Genomic DNA, 25,034 nt, shown 5'->3' on the forward strand with positions numbered 1-25,034 from the left:
CCTGCAGAGGTTCCCTCGGAAACCCCCCCACCTCTGGGAGCCTGACAGCTCTCTGGCTAGGGTCTCTGTTCAGGGAGCCCCTTAGCCACCTGCTAGAGCCTTTGTGTTTATTTCTCTGTGTTCTTTCAGGAGAACATCCCTGGCGTCTTCAACAAGTCGTGTGTCATCAACTATACCAGCTACAGGAACATCTTCCCCATCTGGGCCCTTGGCCGCTTCTCCCACCTGTACCCTGAGAGTGCCCTTGCTGGCCGCCCTTGAGGGTGCCTGGCAGGCAGGTGGGTGGTGGGCACCGTCATCTGGGAGGGCGGGGCAGGAAGGGGGCATCATCCCGGTGAGCTGCAGGATCCCCTGCCCAGGGGTCCAGTGCCCCTCACAAACCCCTTCCCCGGGGTGGGACCAGGCCTGGGGCAGGGGTGGGGCCGGTGGCTTTAGGCACTTGATTTTCAGGGTAGGTTTAGTTCTTAGAAGAGCTCGTGGAGCTCAGGTGAGGAAAGGAACAAGATGAGCCATGACCCTGGCACAGTGTGTTCTGCAGCACCTAGCCAGGGTGTGCGGCCTCGCTTTGGGGCTGGGAGGGCTTTCTCCACCAGTACTTCAGTTCTTGGGAGAGGGGAGTGCGGCCTCACCTCTTCCTGCCCGGTGCTGCCCAGGAGCCAGCCCGACTGGGCTTGCCGCTAGGCTGGCTCTTCCTGTTTCTTCTGTCTGTGGGGCTGAGGGACGTGATCTGTTCACCGTGGCGGCCCCGGGCTCGGCAAGGGACAGGGACCAGACTCGCCGAGTGTCTGTGGCTGTGCGGAGGGGAGTCAGATGTGGCTGCTGGCCGTGCCCTACACCCTAGGCTCACCCACGCTGCATTGTGGTCACCATTTGTGGGCGCCAGTATCCCTCTCTCCCGAGTTTGTAGCCTGCAGTGTCTCGTGCTGACAGGCTCAGGCAGGAGACTAAGTGTGACGAGGGACAAGTGCTCGTGAGTGGTTTAGTGGTTACCACCATGGGGCACCACGTGTGCCAGGCACAGCGGAGCAGTCAGCGCTGCTGGCTGGACGGGCCTGATGCTGTAGGGTGCCCTCTTGGCCGCCGCCAATGCTCGTGTCCTGGTTTGTGCTCTGAGAGGAAGTGAGGGCTGGAATTCCAGGGTGGTGCCTCTTAGGAGCTAAACCTTTCAATTCCCTTCTGGCTCTATGTCCGGTTTGGTGTGCATGGATTTGGGGCCCAGGATGGAAAAACCTGGGCTCTGGATTTGCCTTTGACCTATGAGGACAAGTGGGTCATGTGCTCAGGGCTTCCCTAGGAGTGTGGCTGTGAGGAGTCACCAAGGGCTTTGATGAGAATAAAATCCAGGCCTGGTGTTGCCCCTAGGGCCCTGCTCTGGTTGGCCACCCTAGTGCCTCTCTGCCTGTTCTTCTGTGCCACCTCCTGGATTGGTGGCCGCCCCTGACTGTGCTCCCTTGGCAGACCGTCCTCCCTCAGACAGCCAGATGTCTGAGTGTTCCTCTGCTCCTGCCATTCTCTGCCCAGATCCCTACAGGGCCATTGCTGAGACTTTGTACCATATGGCCTTGACCCTGCAGCTCTCTTGGCCTTGAGTGCCATCCCTGACTCTGCTTGGGGCTTGCCTGCTTTGGGCTTGAGCTGTTCCTTCACTAACTTCTCTTGCCCCAGGGTGGTGCTTCTGCTATGAGCCCTGCAGGGCTGGGTTTTGTGTACACGTAGATGGCCCCGTCGGCTCTACTGGCTGCCACACTGTGTGGCACGTAGTGGGTGTTCAGTGGATACCTGTTGACATCAGCACTTCTCCCCAGACATTTTTAAACTCGGGTTTATTTTGGCTGAAGGAACTGTTGGGATCCCTTTGAAATCACCGGGTTTGCTCTTGCACTTCTTTTCGTGGCCCCTGTTCTCCCCAGCTGGGGTAATAGCAACATAGGTGGTGATTGACCACAGTCTGCTCCTTGAAGTGGCTGCTGCCCCTGGTAGGCTCCCAGCCATGGCCAGATCATAGGGTTAATGAAACCTAAGAAATGAAAATCTACTTTTATACTGCAAATGTTGTCACTTCTGTGGGCAGCTACCTTAATAAATTGACATGTAATTCCCTTAGAAGCATGTCACACTTGTGTTTTGTCTCATCTTGGGAAGAGTCACAGATCTGGGGTTTTCAGAGACTCACTTGGATACCATGTTGGACACTGGGCCACCACCTCATCAGTTTCAGGGGATAAGAGTAACTGCTTAAAGATGAGCAGGTGCATGTTGTTTTGAATGGAAATTATGTGCTTCAGCCTAATTAAAAATCAAGTTCTCAACAAAACAGAACAGAAATAGACAGAATGGACTCATGAATATAGAACAAACTGGTGCTTGCCAGAGGGGAGAGGATGGGGGATGAGTGAAATAGGAGAAGGGGCATAAGAACACAAACTTCCAGTTATAAAATATGTAAGTCAAATGATAGAAAGTACAGCATGAAGCATATAGCTGATGATACGGCAGTCACATTGGGTGGTGACTGCACTTACTTTGGGGGTACTGAGCATGTACACAGTTGAATCAGTGTGGTGCACCTGAAACTAACACAACCTTGCGTGTCAGTTGTACTTGAGATTAAAAAAGAATCAGGCTCTCTTTCCTGGGAAAATCATCAAAGATGCTTGAATTCAAATTATTTTTGGTTATTGGGAGCAGATTCTGAGTATTTACTGGGAAGTTTTTGCTGGAGCCATATTAGATTTTCTGCATTCACCAGATGTAAACTTTAAACCTTTCCTTTGAGGAATTCTCTAACTATAGATCCTTAACTCACAGTGGAAATTCAACTCTAAGAAAATACTTTTCCTTACTGAACCTAATCAATATGCTACATATATTTAAATTTTATTTAGGCAATAAAATGTTATAAAAAGTAATGCTATTTACTGTTGCTTCTTTATCCTTTTCTTACCTCAGCAGTTATGCTAATTATAGGTTAATCGGTCAGCTTGATTTATCTTTGTCTCCATCTGCAATATAAATTTTTATTCACGATTCACTTTGTTTAAAAAGGAATTGAGGGTAGAAACAGAGGAAAGTCGATAGGACATGAGGCATGGGTCGGGTCAGATTGGTTTGTTCTTATGACCTCAGTTTTGGTGCTTAGCTTTCTAGGAGGTGGCTAGAGCTTACACACAATAGCCCCAGTAGTTGGGGAGATGCTGGTCTCACCGGTTGTGGATGGGTCACAGCTAGGGCATCTGCTCGCGGTGGGATCCCACCATAGTCACCCACATAGGTGGCAATGGAAGGAGGCTGAGGATGCTGCTCTGGAGAGCACCGGGCCACTCTGTGGTGTGAACTTCGTGCCTGGCGTTTTCACCTGGGATTTTGGGTGCTGTCTCAAAGACTCCCTGTCATCACTCAGGAGGATATAAGGGTGATATGGATAACTTAAGGTTACCTGTTTTCTTCAGTGAAAATGATTCACCCATTAGTTTCTCCATGATGACTACTGGTGGGTGATTTCCAACCTTCCTCTGGGGACAGTGATGGCCCAGGGAGTGTCTGAAACCCATGCTTGAGACAAGTGGAGAACAGCTAGTTTGCATGGCTTCAGGTGGCCTCAGATACCTTCCCCACAACCAGGCCTTTTGTGGGAATGAGACGCAGTGGGCTGGGAGACCCTGTGTCTTTGATGCCCTCTCTGGTTCTTGGGAGGGGGTAGAGAAGTGGGGACTATTCTTGGACCATCCAGGAACAGGTGAGCACTGAAACAGCCCATGGTGGCCAGAATACTTTAAAAAAAAAAAAAAAGAGCCAGTGACCTGTTGGATGATCTTGTGTGGTCCAACATGCATATGATTGGAGTCTCACAGAATGGGGTGGGAGGGAGGCAGAAAAACATCTGAGTAATCGTGGCTGAAATTTTTCCAGATACGGAATATATAAACCCATAGATCTGTGATGCTCAGCAGACACAGAACAATCACACAGATGAAATATGCCAAAACCAAAACCTCCTCCAGAGCACATCATGAGTTGATGAAAACCAGTGATGAATAAAGGCTTAAAAGCAATCAAAAACAGACATGTTATATACAGGTGAACAAAGGGAAGGACAGCTGACTTCTCATCAGGTAAAATGCAAACCAGAAGGCAGTGCTGCATGACATCTTTATAAAGTATTAAAAGGGAAAAACTGGTCAGCTTAAAATTCTCTATTCACAGAAAACGAAAGTGAAGGCAAAGTAGACCCTTTCCAGACAAACCAAAACTGAAGGAATATTCCAGCAGCCTTGCCCTACAAGAAACGTTGTTTGGGCCCAAGGATAGTGATAACCAGGTGGAAACTGATCTGCACCAAAGAATGAGGCCCAGAAATGTTACGTGTAGAAGGCTTTTTCCCCTTTGTTAAAAACAAGCATACAAACAAAACCTCTTTAAAATAGAATTAACTTTTCAAGGCAAAAACAAGAATGTGAACACGGACAAGAAATGTGCTGGAGGACAACAGCAGATGCTGCCGAGAGGGCTCCCCTTGTGTGTCAAGTGCTGCGTCCCCAAGTGACAGTATTTACCAGGACACAGATTGTTGTAAGTAAAAGGAACCTATTGTAAACCCAGAGTAAACCACTAAAAAAAAGAAAGGGGGTATAGCTAGAAAATTGATAAAGGGGACAAAATAATCCCAAAGGAGACAGGAAGAAAGAACAGACAGGACGATAGAAAATGTGATAAACCTAACTCTTGTGGACTGGATTGTGTCTCCCAACATTCATTTGGAAGAAAAGGACCTAAATTTGGATATGGGGCCTTTCAGAAGATAATAAGGTTAAATGAAGTCACAGGGTGGCTCTGATCTGATAGGACTGGTGTCCTAAGAAGAGATGAGGGGACACACAAGAACGACCACGTGAGGACAGAACTCTGCCCACACCTGATTCTCAGGTTTTGTGCTTTCAGAACTGTAAGAAAATAAATTTCTGTTGTTAAAGCCACCCAGTCTGCTGTTATGTAGCCCTAGAAAACTGCCGCACCAACCATTTAAGTAATTAAAAAAAAAAATTTTTTTTAATGTTTTTATTTATTTTTGAGACAATGCAAGAGACAGAGTGCAAGCGGCCGAGGGGCAGACAGAGGGAGACACAGAATCTGAAGCGGGCTCCAGGCTCCGAGCTGTCAGCCCAGAGCCCGACATGGGGCTTGAACTCACGAACTGTGAGATCATGACCTGAGCCGAAGTCAGACGCTTAACCGACTGAGCCACTCAGGCTCCCCAACCATTTAAGTAATTTTACTAATTGAAGGGCCAAGTGCTCTAGTTAAAAGCAGAAACTGTCACATTGAATGAAAAAGCATGACTCGTGTGTTGTCCGTGAGAAATTTTAAATGCAAAAATACAGGATAAAAGGACTAGTTTAGAAAACTATATGAAAAAACATTAATCATAAGGAAAAGTACTATATTAATATAAGGTAGGTTTCAGGAAAAGGAATGGTACTAGAAGCAAAGAGTCATTTAATAACAGTAATGCGTATGCCCTAATAACAGAGCTTCAGAATATGAAAAACAAAAATGGGCAGAGGGAGAGGGAATTCGATAAAGTGGGAGATTTCAACATTGTCTCAGCAGGAACAATCTTGAGTAGACAAAATCTTGAGCCAACTTGAAGTGATGGACATTTATGGAACACTTCACCTAACATTCTTTTTCAAGAGCTTATGAACCATCATTCACTAATACCACATGCAGGGTGAGGAAATTTGAAAGGATTGAAGCCATACAGTGTATTCTCCAACTGTAATGGAATGAAATTAAAAATCAGTGACAAAAAGAATACTTGGCAGGGGAGCTACCATTGCACTCCGAATGTGCTGACCCCTGCGATTTCCCCAAATGTAGGAAACTTGACTGCATAATTTGTGATGGGGGAAAAAAAGAGAAAATCCCAAATATCTGGAAATTAAGCAATATACTTCTAAATAACCAATGATCAATAAATGAAAGTACAAGGGAAATAAAATATTTCAAGCTAAGTGAAAAAAATGACATCAAAATTTGTGGGATGTATCTAAAGCAGTGGTCATAGAAATGGTTACAGGCTGAAATATTAACACTATATAAGGTTTCAAATCTGTGATTTAAATGTCCACCTTAAGAATTTTAAAACCAGGGGCACCTGGGTGGCTCAGTCGGTTAAGCGTCCGACTTTGGCTCAGGTCATGATCTCACAGTTCATGGGTTTGAGCCCTGCGTCAGACTCTGTCTTGACAGCTCAGAGCCTGGAGCATGCTTCAAGATTCTGTGTTTCCCTCTCTCTCTTCCCCTCCCCTGCTCATGCTCTCTCTCTCTCTCTCTCTCTCTCTCTCTCTCTCTCTCTCTGCCCCTCCCTGACTCACACTCTGTCTCTCTCTCTCTCTCAAAAATAAACATTAAAAAAATTAAAAAAAAATCTTAAAAACCAGAGTAAGTAGAAGGAAGGAAATACCAGATAAAAGAGCACAAGTCAAATGCTGTAGGAAACATAACAGAGGAGATCAGTGAAGTTGATGCTTGGAGAAACTTAACAAGCCTCTGGTCTGATCCAGAAAGAAAGGACACCTACAGCAGGCATTAAAAAGGTGCATTGCCACAGGTCCCGCAGACACCAGGCAGTGTCCAGCCTGGTTACCCCCAGGCCTACTGACCTGGCGTGGTCAGCTCCAGCTCACCGTGCTGCTGCCTCTCTGCATCCCACTGCTCGCGCTGCCTGGCTTGCTGATCCTCATGTCCTGCTGCACACACCTGCTGGCGCTGCTGGCTCCACGTTCACATTAGGTTTTCTGCTGTGGCCATGCGGTCTGTCCTCAGAGGCATGAGACCACAGAGTACAATAAGGGAATGTCGTGGGGTGCTCAGTGCCAGTGTTCCACAGCGCAGGCACGGAAAAATCCCCTGAAAGACACAGTTATTATATAGGTGTTCCTGAGAAGAAGTGGGAAATTTAAATCACCCTGTATCTATTTTAGAAATTAATTTGAAATTTAAAACTTTCCTAGAAGAAAGCTCTAGTCTCAGATGGCTTCCTGGTGAATTTTGTCAATCATTTAAGACAGAAATAACAATCTAACACAAATACCCAGACATTAGAGGAGGAGAGAACATTTTGCGACTCCTTTGAGAGGGTGTGACCTTGATAGAAAACCAGACCAAGACATTACTGGAAAAGGAAATACAGATCAATTTCCCCACACAAATACAGAAAATATTTAACAGACTACTAGCAAGTTGAACCCAGTGATAAAAGAATGATGCATCATGATCAGAAAATTGGCAGAGGGTGATGGTCCTGTGGCTGGAGGGGATATGATTTCCATAGGGTTTTCTAGGGGTCATAAGAAATGGCATTTTAAATGCCATGGTGTAAGGGGGGATGCTTTCATGTCCCAGGGCCTTGCTCTTAGGGGTTTCGAGGGGAGACATCCATCCTCCTTCCTGGGAGCTCCTGCACACCCTTGCTTAGTGGGCACTACCCATGTCCCCGCTGTCCTTGTCTGATGTGAGAGGCTGTGGGTCCAGACACTGGGCCTGTTTCAGGTTGCATGAGGTACGTTTGGGACTTAGAAATCCTCTTCCCCAGGGGTGCCTGGGTTAAGCATCCGGCTTTGGCTCATGATCTCATGGTTTGTGAGTTTGAGCCCTGCATCACACTCTGTGCTGACAGTTCAGAGCCTGGAGCCTGCTTTGGATTCTGTGTCTCCCTCTCTCTCTCTGCCCTTCTGCTACTCACGCTCTCTTTCTCTCAAAAATAAATAAGCATTTAAAAAAATTAAAAAAGAAAAAAAAATCTTTTCCACAAAACCCGACTCAAGGCTTTCTCTCCTTGAAGGAACCTTATGCTAACTTGGCAGTCTGGGGAAAATAATGGCTTTGTTCTACCTGTACCCTGAGTGCCCTTGATGTGGCATGGGGAACCCTGGGTGTTGGGGCTGAAGGATGGAGGATATGCTGGTTCCTTGTTTGGACTCTATCCCTTCCCAAGAGGATCAGGACATGACTGACCTCTCTGGTGCCTCAACGGCTGCCAAGAAGCACGACCAAGAACTCCAGAGCCAGGAAACAGTGCTGAGTGCATTTATTGCCCTCAGTAGTTAATTGGAAGAGCGGGTGTTGGGGTGGCTTTGTGGTGGTCCCACTACCCGAGGACCGAAATCTGCACCCTGGCAGGACTCCACAAGCACAGGTCTGTGTGTGATTGGTCCGGACAGCCCTTGTGCCCGGTCGGGGGGAGTCTTCAGTTAGGTCCAGTAACAGTCAGTGTTCCGGTCGCTCAGGGCTCACAGTCCAGCCCTTCTTACGAGGGAAGTGTGGTCAGCAGGCTGCCTGCAACTGCCAGCCCCTTCAGATCAGAGCCCTCCTGGAGTCCACGGGGCTTGTGGGCTGTTGGGGGCACCCAAGCTCCCCTCCCTCTGCCCCACTGCCCCTTTTTCTTAAAGTGTGTGTCCCAGGTGCTCACCCTAATACGTGTCTGCACACCAGACACCGGCCTCGGTTCTGGGGGATCCCGCTTACCCCCCAGAATGGGGAGCCACTCATGGGCAGAGACACCATGAGTCAGGCGGAGTAAAGGCAGAATCCCCCTGAGGTCTGCACATGCCACACGGTGTGGATGGCCCGATGCTCCCCTCAGCCCAGTGCTCTGGCTGTTGCTAGAAGGTGCCGGAACATTCCTCTCTTGAGCTGGCTGCCCTCCCCTCAAGACCCGTCCTCATTCCTCCTGTCCGTTCCCTGTGTTCTCGGCACTCACTCTTGGTGGGAGGTGTTGCTCTGTGGGCACCGGCCCAGGGGAGGTCTGTGGGTGCGGCGGGTGGGACGGGCGACGGCCGGGGTGGCACTGGCTCTTTAAGGGCGACATCACAAGGCTGCGGAAGGCCAGGCAGTGGTGGAACTCCAGGGCTGTTTCTGGAGCGTCTACGGCACCGGATTTCCACCTCCATGGGGCCGCAGGCCCATACGTGAGCACCTAAAGACGTGGCCATGGCCGAGGGGAGTGAGCTGATGAACAGGCTCATGAGTGAGAATGCAGACCTGAAGAAGCAGGTGCGCCTCATGAAGGAGAACCAGATGCTGAAGCGTCTGCTCAGCGAGAGCTGCCAGGAGCGCTTGGGCCTTGGGAGCCGGGACCTGCTCTTCCCCAAGGCACCCGCCTACCCCGAGGACAGCTCCCCTGGGAGCGCAGGTGAGGCTACAGGCAGGACAGCAGGGCCCAGCTGGCTGCTGGGGTCCAGGAGCCGTGGTGAGGCCGCTGTGCCCCGGCAGGGGCCTGGTTCGGTGATGCCGGTGGTCTCGGGCCCCTTCCCATCCCTCAGGTCTGAGTAAACCAAGACCCAGTTCCCCATTCTCCTGTGTGTCCTCGGGTAAGGCCCTCTGGGCCACGAAGCCTCATCTAGAAAATGGGGTGGGGGTTAGCCCCCCACCTCACTAGCTGCTACTCACCAGCCCCCTGCACAGAGCTCATGGATGCAAAGCTCCTTGGGCAAACATGTCCTTGGGGTCCTTCAGCCTCAAGGAGGACCTTGAAGAGGGAGCTTGGACAAGCAGAGGGTGGGGGTGGAGGATGGCAGAAAGAGGACAATGACGCCCCAAGGGGCAGCTGGAGAAAACCCTATCCCCACCAGTTCTGAATTCCCACCAGAGGCCAAGGCACATACTTGTCACCAGAAACTTGCTGAAGAGGGACTGACCTCCCAGGACTTGTCACCTGTGTGACATCCCACAGAGGGTCAGTGCTGCCTTCTTGGGCCACCAGGGATGCATTGTGCAGTGGCTGCAAAAGGCACTTGTCACCAAGCCTCATAGCTGCTGTGATTACTGCCAAGAATCAAACCCAGTGTGACTTCATTGTCCTTTGTCCTGAGAACTGGGTCAGGCTGGGGCCACCTCTGAGGGCTCAGAGCCACCCCTGTGTCAGTACTGGCAGGAATGCTGGGGCCCTCCCTCTCTCACCTTCGGACTCACAAGGGTCGGGCTGCTCCTGGAGAGACCCTGGTCAGGGCCTAGGTCAGGGCAGAGTCTCTGGGACCACAACCAGCACCCCTGCCTGTGGGTCACCCCTAGCAATCCCAGACTTTTGCCAGACACCAGTCTTAGCAGGAGCTCCAGTCCCCTGGGCCAGCCCAACACCACCAAGCCTTCCACACGGAGGCCTGGAGCCCTTGCTGCAGGGCGTGGGCCAATGTCAGCATGGCTGACCATCCTCAGGGAGGGGCCACCCCCATTCCCGGGGCTCTGGGACGCTGCCTTCGGCCTGGCTACAACCCTCAGCCTTCTTTGGGGACTGGAGTTTGGAACGACTCTTAACACAGCAGCAGACATTTGTGAACAGAAGGGAACTGCCACCAGCAATGGCTCATGTTTCCCATGGGCCCTTAACGTCTGCCTTCAACGCAGGGTGTGCTTTAAAAACCTGTTTTCTTCATTCAACAACAGGAGCTCCTGGCAAACTTATAAATACCCCAAGAGGATGTAACATACAAGGCCAAGCTCGTGCTCCTGGCCCTGCTCCCAAAGGAAGCCACTGTCAACATTTTCTTGGGTTTCTGTCTGAAATTTGTGGTGGATATTCATGTGCACATCAGGGGATCTTCTGGGTTCCCTTAAACACGGTTGAACTATTCTATACTTTGCCCCCTCCATCCACCTTACTTTTGTCACCTGGAGGTCCTCTTTTCTAGATCCAGGGCCTGCACTCCAGCGCTGGAGCGACTCTCGGGGTGGAGGGCAGGGGTTCCCCACAATAGCAGCCCGGCGCCAGGCCAGGCGGTGCCCTCCAGCCCCCTGCCACCTGCCATTGGGGTAACGGCCGGGAAATCCTTGGGTCAAAGGCCCTGTGCTGTTGAAATAGATGCTGCTGTGTCCTCTGCACCCTTCCAGTGCCCTCCTGACCCATAGGACCACGCACAGTGGCTAGGCTCGCACACCAGCCTCTTCCTCAGCTGCCTGTGTGCCCTGTGTGCTATGCTTGTTAGTTTGGTCTGTTTTCTGAGTCTACAACCGCACTGTGTGCAAATGATTTAAATGAGATCGACAGTGTGTGTACTTGTTAATTTTGCCTTTGTCTTTGCCCTTGGTATTCCCAGAACCCTGGCTCTGGTGGCAGTTGGGCCTGGGGGTGGAGGGGCATGCAGGCTAGGTGCTGGGAGGACCCTTCTAGTCCTTCTTTTTAAAGAACAAGAAAAATTGAGAAACAGCTTGTTTTGTTCAGTTTCCATGACCTTGTTTGGCCTTGGTAGGGTGCCCTCAGCTCCTGCCCTTGGCCTGCTCCATCGGGAGGCCCGGGCTCCTGTTGTCTGTCCTGGTGTTTGCTAGGATGGGTCTTTGCTCAGGATCTGGGGACTCTGTTCCTACCTGGATCTGGGCTTTGGTCTTCTTTCTGTGGGATTTCTGTTTGGGGATTTGATACCAGACTTGTGACCAGTTATAATCTCAATCAAGAAGCATCTTTTAATTTTTTTCAGTGTTCCAACCTTATTTATGTAATATAGGGATTAAGAATCATTTGGAGCCTGAAAGAATTTACCACTAGGCCCCCAGGCCTGCAGCCCTCAGAGCATAATTGTTTTATAACTTCTAGATTTTTCTTCTTTGCTTACTGGTCCATTTAGTTTTTCTACTTCTTACTGAGTCATTTAAAAATAATTTCCCGGGGTGCCTGGGTGGCTTGGTTGGTTAAGCGTCCGACTTCGGCTCAGGTAATGATCTCACGGTCCATGAGTTCGAGTCCCGCGTTGGGCTCTGTGCTGACAGCTCAGAGCCTGGAGCCTGTTTCAAATTCTGTGTCTCCCTCTCTCTCTGCTCCTCCCCTGTTCATGCTCTGTCTCTCTCTGTCTCAAAAATAAATAAAAACGTCAAAAAAAAAATTAAAAAAAAAATAAAAATAATTTCCCGCAAGAGTTCTCCTGTTACTGAAATCTTAGTGACGATGCAGTTGTGTATAATGGTTGCTTGTAACTCACCCCTCTTCCTGGTCTTTCTTATGTTGCTTTTCTCATTTCCAATTTTATTTCTTCATGTTTTCTGTTTCCCTAAGGTAGTTTTCCACAGTTTCATGGTCTTGTAGACTTTCACAGAACTGTCTGCGGTGTATTTCGCGGTCGTGTTCATTGTTTTCTTAAGAGCTCCTCTTCATATCTTGATTTGAATGTTTAATTTCGAGATGATTTTTATTTATTTATTTATTTATTTATTTATTTTTTAATTTTTTAACGTTTATTTATTTTTGAGGCAGAGAGAGACAGAGCATGAACGGGGGAGGGTCAGAGAGAGAGAGGGAGACACAGAATCTGAAACAGGCTCCAGGCTCTGAGCTGTCAGCACAGAGCCCGACGTGGGGCTCGAACTCACGGACCGTGAGATCATGACCTGAGCCGAAGTCGGAGGCTTAACCGACTGAGCCACCCAGGCGCCCCAAGATGATTTTTAAAAAGTAATTGAAGCATTTAAATTACTAATTTCAGTCCAAATACAGTTTTAAACGTACTGATGTCTTAATATATAATGTTCTGATTTTCATTATTTCTCAATAATCATTGTTTTTTATTATTATTTCTTCCTCGATGTGATCGTTACTTGGGAGAATGCTTTTACTTCTGAGGAAATGCAATTTTCTCCTGGCCACATGGGCAACAGGAGGCAAGACACATCCTAATGGATGTCTTTTTTTGAACATTTTTTTTCTGAGAAATCATTGCTGGAGATAGATCAGTTGGTTCCTGAGGAGGCACCTTTTAGGGTATAATTTTTCATGATAGCTCTTAAAACACACTATTTCTCAAGTATATATTTGCCTTATTGCCAGGAGAACAAGATTATAACATGAGGGTAAGAAAGGATTTTATAAATCAAAAAGAATCGATAAGTTAAAGTTGACTACATTATAATTTAAAACTTCTGCCATGAGAGTCAGTATAAAAGAGATTCAGACCTAAGCAAGGCACCCACGGGAAGACACAACACTTTTCATCAACAAGGAATTAGTATGCAGGAGACAAAAAAAGCTGCTACAAATAATTTTAAAGACTACCCCTCCCCCCAAAAAAAACAAGCAGAGAAAAGGCAAAGAAAATTCACAGAAAGGAAACCTGAGGGGCCGATGAGCACATGAAATGATGTTCACTATCACTGGGGATTAGGGAAAAGCCATGTGTTGTTTTCTGCCCGGGGACCACTGATGTAGAATACAGAGGAGGTTAAACAGCACACACCTGAGCCCAGTGTAGACAGTATAAACAGCACACACCTTGCCCACTGTGAGCAAGGAGGCACATTAAGGAATGCTGATTATAGCTTTGCTTTTTCAAGGAAAACAGGAATCATCCCCATGCTTATCAACAGGGCAGTGGATATGAAAATTGCTGTGTGTGTGTGTGTGTGTGTGTGTGTGTGTGCATGCGCTCGTGCACGCTCACATGTGTGCATGCATGCATGCCCATGTGTGCCAAGAAATGGTTAAATGTATCAGGTAAGCTACCCAATGATTCAATATGGATGAATTCCCAAAAAAAGATAATGCTGCAGCAAAAAGGTATTTTGCAGGATAAAACATGTATAGGATGATACCATTTATGTACATTTAAAAGCATAAGCAAATCCCTCTGTATTGTGTGTGGGTTCCCAGGTGGGTGGGAAGCGCACGGGGGCACGTGTGCTTGCCATGCCCATAAACTTGAGGCTGGTGGTTTCCTCAGGTGGGCTGGGCACCCACAGTGTCATATTCTCTAGAGGGAGGAGGAGGGCTCTGAAACACGGGGTGGGGTGTCACAGATTGAGGCTGGGTATGTGGATGTTCTTCTGTATTCTCTCCCTCCTTAGGGATGTCTCAGGAACACAGCCTGACCTGCCCTCCCTCCCCGTCCCAGGTGCAGACTTTGGAAGGTTCAGTGGCGTCCCTGATGCACCCTCCCAGCTGCAGACGTCCTCCCTGGAGGACCTGCTGTGCTCACATGCCCCCATCTCCAGTGAGGATGACGCCTCCCCTGGCTGTGCCACCTCCTCCCACGTGCCCTTCAAGGCTTTCCTCAGCCCCCCAGAGCTGCGTGCACCCCGAGGCACTGACAGGAAGCTGTCCCCGCTCCTGAACCCCTTGCAGGACCCGCTGGCAGACAAGACCCTGCTGGAGCCCAGGGAGATGGTCCGGCCCAAGAAAGTGTGCTTCTCAGAGAGCAGCCTGCCGTCTGGGGACAGGACGAGAAGGAGCTACTACCTTAACGGTATGGCCCAGGCAGGGGTGGGCACCAGGGTGCAGTAGTCTGGGTGACCAGCTGGGCACAGCTTCTCCATTTTCCTGCAGAGGGAGGAGAGTGTGGCTGGGAGGCCAGGGTCTGGGGCTGCTTCTGTGGACATTTTTTGCCTATTAAAAAAAATGGACTTGCTTATCTTATGATCGAGTTGTCAGAGTTCTACATATATTCTGGATACAAATCCTTTTCTGGGTGTATGTCTTGCAAATGTTGTCTCCCACTCTCTGGCCTTTCCAGTTGCATAAGTGTTCTTTAAAGAACAAAACTGTTTAATTTGATAAAGTCCAGTTTATTGATTTTTTTTTTGTTTTATACGGTTCATGTTTTTTGTGTCCTATTTAAGAAATCTTTGTCAAACTCATGGTCACAAAGATTGTTTCCTATGTGTTCTTCTAGAATTTTTATGGCTTTAGGTTTTACAACCTAAAGCCAATAGGTTTCAATTTCAAGTCAATTTTTGTGCATGGTATGAGATTTGCATTTGTTGGCTTCTTCCAACACCATTGTTTAGAAAAATTATTTTTTCTTCATTGAATTGCCTTGACCCTTTTGTCAAAAATCAACTGTTCATATATGTATAAGTTTATCTCTGGACACCTTCCCCCCGTCATGCTGTGTTATTTGTGTTGATTCCAGTACATATGGTCTTGATTACTTTAGCTTTAAATTTTTTTTTTTAACGTTTATTTATTTTTGAGACAGAGAGAGACAGAGCATGAATGGGGGAGGGTCAGAGAGAGGGAGACACAGAATCTGAAACAGGCTCCAGGCTCTGAGCTGTCAGCACAGAGCCTGACGTGGGACTTGAACTCATGGACCGCGAGATCATGACCTGAGCCGAAGTCGGCCGCTTAACCGACTGAGCCACCCAGGTGCCCCGATTACTGTAGCTTTAAAGTAAGATCGTCATTCATATAATGTCTTGTTCTCCATTTTCAAAGTTGCCCTGGCTATTGTAGGTCCTTTGCATTTCCACATGAGTTTTAGAATCAACTTGTCCAACTTTGCAAAAAAGCTTGCAAGGAGTTTGATTGGGATTGCTCTGGATCTACAGATTGATTAGGTCAGTTTTCAGGGAAATTAACAATTTATTAATAATAACAATATTGAACCTTTGGGTCTGTAAATGCTGTGTGTCTCTCCATTTATGTAGTTCTTTAAACATTTCTTTCAACAGTGTTTATAGTCTTCTATGTATAGATCTTGCACATTTTGATAAATTAATTCTTAGTATTTTCACATTTTTGATACTATAGGAAATAGTATTGCCTTTATCATTATCAATTTCTGATTGCTCATTTCTAGTATATAGTAACACAGTTGATTTTTGTGTATTTACTCCTGTGATCCTTAATTTTATTTGTCGACTTGACTGGGCCATGAAAAGAACTACCCAGATAATTGGTCAAACATTCTGGGTGTTTCTGTGAGAGTGTTTCTGGATGAGTTGAACATTTAATAGACTGAGTAAGCACATTGCCCTCTCAGTGTGGGTGGGCTTCATCCCATCACTTCAAGGCCTGAATAGGACAAAAAGTTTGATCCTACCCCAAGGAAGAGAAAATTCCTCCTGCCTGGTTGCCTTTGGACCTGAAACATGCTTTGAACTGAAACATGTTCTTGAGTTTCAAGCCTGCAGTGCTCTGGACTGAAACCACACCATTGGTTCTCTTGGTTCTCAGACCTTTAAAGGCAGGCTAGAACAACATTTTCAGTCTCCCTGGATCTCTAGCTTGCTAACTCACCTTGCAGATCTTGAGACTTGTTAGTCTCCATAATCATGTGGGCCAATTTCCTACACACACACACACACACACACACACACACACACACACCCTGTTGGTTCTGTTTCTATTTCTCTAGAGAACCCTGAAAAATAAAAATGTTGTATCTTGCAACCTTACTGAACTCACTTATTTTTTTAAATGTTTTTATTTATTATTTTTGAGGCAGAGTGTCAGGGAGCAGGGAGAAGAGGGAGGCAGACAGAGAATCTGTGCTGTCAGTGCAGAGCCCAATACTGGGCATGAATCATGAAATGTGAGATCATGACCTGAGTTGAAGTCAGAGGCTTAATCTATTGAGCCATCCAGGCGCCCCCTGAACTCATTTGTTCTAGTAGATTTCTTTAAGTTTATTTATTTTGAGAGAGACAGAGCTTACAAATTTGGGAGGGGCAGAGAGAGAGAAAGAGAGAGGGGGAGAGAGAGAGAGAGAGAGAGAGAGAGAGAGAGAGAGAGAAAATCCCAAGCAGGCTCCACACTGCCAGTGCAGAGCTTGATGCGGAGCCTGAACTCACAAGCCAGCAGATCATGACCTGTGCCAAAGTTGGACGCTAACTGACTGAGTCACCCAGGCACCACTGTTCTAGTAGCTTTTTGTAGATTCCTTAGGATATATGATTGTGTCATTAGCAAATAAAGACAAATTTATTTTTTCATTTCTAGTTTGTATTCCTTTTGTTTTTCTTATCTTATTGCATTGGCAAGAAATGGTGACAGTGGACTTTTTCTTTTTTATCTTTTCCTAATTTAGGAAGCATTCAGTCTGTTATTGTTAAGTATGATGTTAGCTCAGGTCTTTGTAGATGACTTTTATCAGGTTGAGGAAGTTCCCTTTAATTCCTAGTTTTTTTTTTATAATGAATGGATATTGGGTTTTGTGAAATGCTTTTTCTGCATCTACTGAGATGAGCATTTGGTTTTTATTTGTAGTCTGTTTCAGCTAATATGGTTAATTACATTGATTGATTTTTGAATTGTAAACCAACCTCGCATTCCTGAGATAAACCTTACTTGGTTGTGACGTATTATACTTTTTTGTATTGTTGGATTTAATTTCCTAAATTTTGTTGAGAATTTTTGCTATCTATGATATTGGTCTATAGTTTTCTTTTCATGTCATTTTCTGGTTTTGGTACCAGGTTAATGTTGACTTCAGTGAATGAGGTGGAAAGTACTCCATTCTCTTTAATTATGTAGAGGAGTTTATGTAGAATTGGTATCATTTATTCCTTAGATGTTTGGTAAAAGTCACCACTGAATCCACCCAAGTCTTTAATTTTCTTTGTAGGAATATTTCCCCTGCCACAAGTTCAGTTTCCTTGTTGATATACAGCTATTCAAATGATCTATTTCTTCTTAGGGAGCTTTGGCAATTCACTCACGATAGTGAGCTTTTGTGTTTTTTAAGGAATTAGTCCATTTCATCTAAGCTGTCAAATTTATTAGCATAAAATTGTTTCTAGTATTCCATTATTATCCTTTTAACATCTGTAGGATCTGCGGTGAGACCATCTCTAATTTCTGATAGTGGTAATTTTTGTCCTCTTTCTCTTTTCCCCTAATATTTCTGGCTACAGGTTTATCAATATTGTTGACTTTTTTCTGTGAAGAATAGATTTTGGCTGAATCTTGGAAGGCCAAGGTTGGACTAGAAATTATTGCTAGAACATCTCAGGTATATATCACTTCTTCCATCCAATTTATGCTTTAAAGACAGAACAGGATGGTAAGAGAGACTGATTCCTGATTAGAGAAGTGTATGAATATAGAAGGGGAAATTTGCACTCTGAGCTTCATGGCCCTCATCTGCCCTGACAAACTGCTGTGCAGTCAATCTGGTTTTCAGCTCGAACTCTTGGGTACTTATGCAGCCTCGCAAAGTGATTAGGGAAGGAGAACACTAAAGACTACAGTGCACTGCGGCAATAAAGTAAAGAAGGCCTGAATAAGTGGAAAAACATCTCATGTTCGGGGACCAGAAGGCTTTACATCATTACGATGGCAGCACTCCCCAAGTTGACCTGCAGATTCAACGTGATTCCCATCACAATCCCAGCTGGCTTCCCTGCATAAATTGACAAACTCCTCCTGAAATTCAGGTGGAAATATAAGGGACCCAGAACAGGCAACACAATCTTGAGAAAGGAGAGCAAAATTGGAGGACTTACACTTCGCAATTCCAAAACTTACTGTAAAGCTACGGGAATCCAGGCAGTGTGGTGGTCAGAAGACAGATGTACAGAGATCAGCAAAGTAGAATTGAGGTTCCAGAAATAAGCCCAGGCATTTACAGGTTTAATGTGCAACATGGACACCACGGCTTGTGTCAGCAGAGAGAGACTTGTCTTTGCAACAAATGATGTTGGGACAAGTGGACAAACATGTACAAGAATGAGCTGGACCTCACACCACATGTGAAAATTAACTCAAAATGTATCAAAGACCTAAAAAAATCTAAAAGAGCTAAAGCCATATAACACTTAGAAGAAAACACAGAGAAAAATCTCATGACCTCGGATTTGGCAATAGATTTTCAGATGTGACACCAAAAGCATTAGCAACAAAAGGAAAAGTATATGTATTGGGTTGTATCAAAAGTAAAAATTTTTGTATTTATTGATTTTTTATTTTAGAAAGAGAGAAAGTCCATGAACAGGGGAGAGGGGCAGAGGGAGAATCTTTTTTTTTTTTTTTTTAATGTTTATTTATTTTTGAGAGAGGTAGTGAACGAGCAGGGGAGGAGCAGAGGGAGAGGGAGGGGGACAGAGGATCTGAAGCAGTCTCTGAGCTGTTAGCACAGAGCCCGACACGGGGCTCAAACTCATGAACCATGAGATCATGACCTAAGCTGAATTTGAATGCTCAACCAACTGAGCCACCCAGGCGCCCCAAAACTTTTGTATTTCAGAGGAACACATTTCAAGAAAGTGAACTGAGCCTACAGAGTGGGAGAAAATATTTGTCAATCAGATGATAAGGGGCTAGTATCCAGGATATATAAGAACTCTCTACAACTCCACAGTAAAAAGACAATCTAATTAAAAATGGGCAAAACACAATGAATATTTCCCCAAAGAAGACGTATAGATGACAAATAAGCACATGAAAAGGTGCTCCAAATCCTCAGTCATCAGCCAAATACTGATGAGACCACAATGAGAAACCACTTCACGTCTACTAGGACGGCTATAAAAAAATGAGGGACCGGCACAAGTGTTGGAGAGGATGTGGAGACAATCGGAACCCATGTACATTGTCGCTGTGGAAAGCAGTTTGGCATTTCATCAAAAATTACACATAGAATTACCAATGATTCCATTCCTGGGTATATGTATCTAAAAGAACTGAAAACATTTGTCCACACAAAATTAAAAAAAATTTTTTTTTGATGTTTTTATTTATTTTTGAGACAGAGACAAAGCACCAACTGGGGAGGGGCAGAGAGAGAGGGAGACAGGAACTGAAGTGGGCTCTGCCTGACAGCAGAGAGCCCAATGTGGGGCTCGAACTCACAAGTGATGAGATAGATCACGACCTGAGCTGAAGTCAGACACTTGGCTGACTGAGCGCCCCCACACAAAAATTTTTATATGAATGTCGATAGCAACGTTGTCCATGAGAGCGCAAAGGCCTCTCAACGGACGAAGGGATAAACAGAATGTGGTCCATCCACGCAACGGGATTGGTTCTGCCCCAGATAGGAATGCTGTGCTGACACCTGCTGGAGTGTGGAGGCACCTCAGAAACAGCCGAGAGAAAGCCAGCCCAGCCCGAGGATCACCTGCTGCGTGGCTACACTTGCATGAAATGTCCAGAATAGATACATCCATAAGGACAGGAAGTAGTTTGGTAGCTGCGGGGCTGCGGGGAGAGCCCTGTGTGACTGACAGTGGGTACAGGGTATCGCTTTGGTGATGAAAATATTTTGGAATTTGATTGCGGTGATGGCTGTACAACTGTGAATATAGAAAAGCATCTGAACTGCGTACTTTGAGAGACTCAGTTTTATAGGATGTGAATTGTATCTGAATAAAAAACATTTTTAAATGATTGGGGAAGCATTGTGCCCCATATGCCTCAGTTCCTTTGTCTGTAAGTGGGGTCTGAGGCCCCTTTGGGATCATGGTGAGGATGAATGAAGTCCCAGAGGGACCAGAAAACGCTCCTGGGGAAAGAAAGCGGATGCCGCCCCCCAGGATGCCTCGGAGGGCTCCGAATCCCCATCAGGTGGTGCTCCTGGGAGGGGGCGTCTTGCCAGGAACCTCCCTCACCCGCTCACCTCCTGAGGTCCAGAGCTGTGTGGGGAGCCACTGCCCCTCTTGCCGCTCCAGCTGCTCGAGTGACACCAGATCACTTCCTGACACCCTCTGTGGCTCCGTTTCCCCGGCATTCCACCCCAGCATTTCTCCTGCGCCCTTGGAGCCCTGCACCGTCTCCGTTCATATCCGACTTTCCCCATCCGGTGATCCTTTGGCTCCAGGGCCCCACAGCTCCGAGGCCTTCCTCGCGGGGTCTGCTGGGGGACATGTGGCTCTGGGCCATCTGCATCCACACACTTGTGGCCCCTCCTTCTCCCCACCCCCGCCTGCAGAGCCACATGGACTGTGCCCCGTGCGCCTCGGTCATGGACTCCCCGCTCAGTGCCTGCAGGTGCGGCTGAGGGAGTGGAAGCACTGTCCCCTACCCCCTCGGCCTGTCCTCTCGGGCTGTCCAGCCTGTCCTGGAAGGAGCTGATAAGCCCGTGCTGACTGGCGGTTATGTGCTGGGAGGGGCTACCGTGTTCCTGCGGTGGGAGTGACCTGGCAGCTTTCTGGGACTAGCGGTTATGTGGACACAGTCACAGGAGGGGGCCAACTGTACAGGTCACAGGTGTGGCTGGTCCTGGGGCTCCGCAGCGCTCACGCCTCAGGTGGCCACACGGGAGGCTCCCCTGGGCTGGTGTGGGGTGTCCTGAGTGTTGGAGCCTGAGCCTCTGGAGGGTGCGGTTGTGTGCGGGTAACAGGACCCAGTCCGTGCGTGCGCTGCCCGCCTGCTGGGTGGGCCTCGTGGGCTGCACCCGGTCAATGCCCTGGAGGGTCTGCATCGCGGTCAGGTTTGGAAAAGCCACAGGGGCTCTAGGAAAGGCTCTACAGATGGCTCTGTTATTAAGTGTCTCTCATAGGGACGAAAGAGCAGAGTGTGGAAGCGGCACGGGCCTGGGGGCCCCGGTCAGGTGGAGGGTCCCCAGCGCAGAGGCTCTGCCTGACTCTGACGCAGGCCCCCTCACTTTGGGTCTCTCCATGTCAGATTCATCCAACGGTAGTGACTGGCAGGGTGTTTTTCAGAGAGCACAGGGTTTTGAAGGCGTGGCCGCCTGTCTGCTGCTCAATGAACAGAGGCTGCTGTAGGAGGGCAGATTTGGAAGCAGGTGTTGGGGGGGAGGGTGGCTGCTGGGCCTGGAAACATCAGGAAGACAGTTAGACAGGACCTCCTGCCCACCCAGCAATCCTCTCCACAAACTTAGGGAAGAGTTTTATTATCAAGTAAACATTAAACCAGCCTGTGATGCAGAGGCTGCCAAGACAGCCAGGCGGACCGGACCCGTTACATGGGGCACACATGTGTTGTCGAGTCACATGAGTTACACACGTGTCGTCGAGTCACATGGATCACACGTGTTGTCGAGTTATATAGGTCACGCATGTTGCCGAGTCACATGGATCACGCGTGTTGTCGAGTCACACGGGGCACACACGTGTTGTAGAGTCACGAGTCACACACGTGTTGTCGAGTCACATGGATCACACATGTCGAGTCACATAGGTCACGCCTGTTGTCGAGTCACATGGATCACATGTGTTGTCGAGTCACATGGATCACATGTGTTGTCGAGTCACATGGGTCAGTGTGTTGCCGAGTCACACGGATCACGTGTGTTGAGTCACACGGGGCACACACATGTTGAATCACATGGGTCACACACGTGTTGTTGAGTCAACCTGCACCCCGCCCTCAGGAGATGAGGGGACATGCCTACCTAGCCTCTCCCGACGCACCTGGTCAGAGGGCTGGGCCTTCTGGTAGGGCTTACTCTTGACCCAGGTGCCTGGCCAGAATCCCCTGGGGGAGGGGCAATACAAATAGTCCTGGGCTGTAAAACAAGCTCTTAAAGACATTTCTGTCCATCTCAAAGGGACAGAGAGAGGACCCAGGATCACAGCTTTCTCAGGTTGCTCTAAGAGGGAAAAGAGAATAGGTCTCTCTCCTTTTCGGTGACACAAAAGTCAAGGTTTTCTTTTCCATTTGTATTTGCCCTCACAGTGGAGGGCAGGGGAAGCAGCAGTGGGGAGGAGCAGGCCATGCGCCTTCATCATGCTTGGGCCCCTTTGGGAAGCCCCGCCCAGGCCCCAGTGGCTTCACCCCAAACTTACAGCAGCTGCGTTTAGGTTGGTCCTTTTCTCATAGTAGATCCTGGGGCACGGGCAGGAGGAAGGCGGGTGGCCCCTGACCGTCCGTGTCCTGGAGCCCCCAGCCTGGCTCACTGCCCCCGCTGCTCACAGAGATCCAGGGCTTCTCCAGCGCTGAGAAGGACGGGCGCATCGTCGGGGAGATCGCCTTCCAGCTGGACCGGCGCATCCTGGCCTATGTCTTCCCGGGAGTGACCAGGCTGTATGGCTTCACCGTGTCCAACATCCCTGAGAAGATCAAGCAGGTGTGCCTCTCCGCCCCAGGGTCCCCTCCCTGTCCTGGAGTCCCCTCCCTGCTGTGAGGACCCCTCCCTGCCCTGGGGCCCCCGTCGCCCCCACCCACGCCCACGCTGTGCCCACCCCCACGCCCCCCAGACGTCCATCAAGTCCCTGGACGGGTCGGTGGACGAGAAGAAGCTTCGTGAGCTGACACACCGCTACCTGATGCTGACCGCGCGCCTGGAGAGGCTGGGTTACAACCGTGAGGTGCACCCGGTGTTCAGCGAGTTCCTCATCAACACCTACGGCATCCTGAAGCAGCGGCCCGACCTGCGCGCCGACCCGCTGCACAGCAGCCCGGCCACGCTGCGCAAGCTGGTCATCGACGTGGTGCCCCCCAAGTTCCTGGGCGACGCGCTGCTGCTGCTCACCTGCCTGTGTGAGCTCTCCAAGGAGGACCGCAAGCCGCTCTTCGCCTGGTGAGCCCGCCCGCACCCGCCGTGCCTTGCCTGCAATAAACATGTTTGTTCCAAACCCGGGGGCCACGTGCCTCCTGCGTGTCCCCTCCGGCCCGGGGCAGGGGCCCAGTCTGCCGACAGGGCGCCCGGGGCCACAGGCGCCTCTCACCAACCGGGCCGCGCCCCGGGCACCCGGCCCGCCCGCCGCCCACCCCTGCGCGGCACTGTGGCACTTTATTAAAATCATCTGTTTTCCTGTGTACCTTTACCTTTGGCTCTTTGAAGGCGTGGAGGGCGTAGCAGGAGGTGCCTGCTGGTATTTGTGGAAAGAAGCCAGGACCGAGCCTCCAGGGCAGGGGGCTGTGGCTCTGGCCGGGCTCCCAGACCCTCCGGCCCTCAGGGCCTTCCCCATGACCCCATTACCATCCTCTGAGGTCTGTCTCCTCCCGTGAAAGGGCCAGTGGCTGGCTTCCCCAAACGGAGAGGCTGAGGCAAGGATCCGGATGCTGGGGGGACAGCAATAGAATCTGCAGAGCTCTGTGAAAAATGAAAACACAGGTCTCTTGTTCAAAAGTAGGAATTTCAAGAAGGTGACAGCAGCGTGTTGGATAGAGAATAAGGCCCATGCAGCTGTGAGGATTCCTGGGAGGCTATTTATTTGGGATGATTTGATGTACCCCACCCCCTGACCCCTGCTGGAGCCATCAGTTCCCTGTCTCTCCTGGGGTCTTGAGGACAGGTGACCTTCTGGGCCCACGTGAGGACCAGGGCCTGGTGCTGGCACCTTCCTGGCCTTGGCTGTGAGTAGAGGGTCTCTGGTCACTTCTCTGCTGGCGGTGTGAGGACTGTCCCTCGGTCCTCACAGCCTCCGGTGTCCCAGGTGTCCAGCACCTTAGGGCACAGCTTGGGCAACTGTGACGAGCACCACAGACCAGGGGCGTTCGGACAACACACATTTATTTCCCCCTCGTGCTGGAGGCTGGACACCTGAGGTCCAGGTGGTGGCAGGGCTGGTCCCTCCTGAGGCCTTTCCTGGCCGTGTGGGTGCAGCCTTCTCCCTGTGTCCTCACATGCTTGTCCCGTTGCATGTCTGTGTCCTGATTTCCTCTTCAGGACAGCGGTCAGAGGGGATTAGGGTCATCCTACGACAGACATAATTTTAGCTTTATTACCTCTTTCAAGACCCTGTCTCCAAATACAGCTAATTCTGAGGTGCTGGGGAGTCGGGGCTCCTACCTATGATTTTGGGGGTGGGCACAATTCAGTCCACAACTGACGCCATCCTCCCCTTCCAGCCACAGGACGCTGACCCCCCAGCTGAGGGACTCTCTGACTTTGGGGGTCTCTGCAGGGCACACACAGTTCTGGCACCTGGGCTGATGGAGGAGGGACTGGTGGTGGGCACTTCTGGGATGCAGGCTCTCTCTGGGTGAGCCTTGGCGTTAGGAGCCGGGTTTGGAGGAAAGTTTCTGTTGGGTCTTTGCTGTCTGCCGGGTGCTGCTGGGGCTCCCCTGTGACCGTGCTGGACCCGGGAGTGGAGCAGCCATCGTCTGCGTCCACACGGGGGAGTCGTGGCTGGAGATGGCCTGGCCCGCCCCCAGCCTCCGGGGTCTCTGGGCTCGCCTGGCTGCTCCAAGGCTGACGCCGGAGGGGTGGGGTCCCGAAGCCCACACAGCTGGGGATCCACGAGATCTGGGCATCTCCTCACCTGGGCCCTGTGGCTACCCTGCACTGCCACGGCTGTGTGGGTGCCTGTGCCCGGGAAGAAGGCAGATGGGGTATGGTCTGCCTTTGGGGGGTCCCTGCAGGGGGATTGAGAGTGCCCTGAGAGGCGGGGCAGAGGCGAAACTCAGGTTTGAGGTATCTGTACACTGC

General features: G+C 49.3%; 2 protein-coding genes and 1 long non-coding RNA gene across 6 annotated transcripts in view; 2 read left to right on the forward strand and 1 right to left on the reverse strand.

The window, feature by feature from the left end:
• LSS (lanosterol synthase) overlaps positions 1-6,291 on the forward strand; it is a 35,574-nt gene extending 29,283 nt beyond the window's left edge. Inside the window, exons 22-23 of one of the 2 annotated variants that reach the window (XM_049627679.1) lie at positions 130-278; positions 4,440-6,291. In XM_049627679.1, coding sequence (XP_049483636.1) covers positions 130-261 — 132 coding nt within the window. In that variant the 3' untranslated portion in view covers positions 262-278; positions 4,440-6,291. Of the gene's footprint in view, positions 1-129; positions 1,944-4,439 lie in introns of those variants that run through there. The other variant, XM_049627678.1, reaches the window with a different exon arrangement.
• Positions 1,807-9,786, reverse strand: LOC125920647 (uncharacterized). Of its 3 annotated transcripts, none has more exons than XR_007457155.1 (5): positions 9,699-9,786; positions 8,762-8,977; positions 6,687-6,909; positions 2,945-3,002; positions 1,807-2,017 (listed from the first exon to the last, which is right to left on the reverse strand). It is a non-coding gene; the product is annotated as an uncharacterized LOC125920647 (long non-coding RNA). The 3 variants fall into 3 exon arrangements; XR_007457153.1 differs by having other exon boundaries at positions 6,663-6,909; XR_007457154.1 differs by lacking the exon at positions 9,699-9,786 and adding an exon at positions 9,451-9,659 and having other exon boundaries at positions 6,663-6,909.
• On the forward strand, positions 8,921-23,421 carry SPATC1L (spermatogenesis and centriole associated 1 like). The gene is made up of 4 exons (XM_049627680.1): positions 8,921-9,193; positions 13,872-14,222; positions 22,576-22,727; positions 22,858-23,421. The coding sequence occupies exons 1-4, from the start codon at positions 8,992-8,994 to the stop codon at positions 23,182-23,184; spliced, it is 1,032 nt and encodes a 343-aa protein (XP_049483637.1). The 5' UTR covers positions 8,921-8,991; the 3' UTR covers positions 23,185-23,421.
• The last annotated feature ends 1,613 nt before the right edge of the window (positions 23,422-25,034 follow it).

The sequence above is a fragment of the Panthera uncia genome, chromosome C2 (genome assembly GCF_023721935.1).
Source record: "Panthera uncia isolate 11264 chromosome C2, Puncia_PCG_1.0, whole genome shotgun sequence".
NCBI classification, from domain to species: Eukaryota; Metazoa; Chordata; class Mammalia; order Carnivora; family Felidae; genus Panthera; species Panthera uncia.

Coding starts and splice junctions, on each gene's coding strand:
- SPATC1L (XM_049627680.1), top strand. CDS start 8,992: ATGGCCGAGGGGAGTGAGCTGATGAACAGGCTCATGAGTGAGAATGCA. Junction 9,194..13,871: donor CAGCTCCCCTGGGAGCGCAG/GTGAGGCTACAG, acceptor TCCCCGTCCCAG/GTGCAGACTTTGGAAGGTTC. Junction 22,728..22,857: donor TCCCTGAGAAGATCAAGCAG/GTGTGCCTCTCC, acceptor CACGCCCCCCAG/ACGTCCATCAAGTCCCTGGA.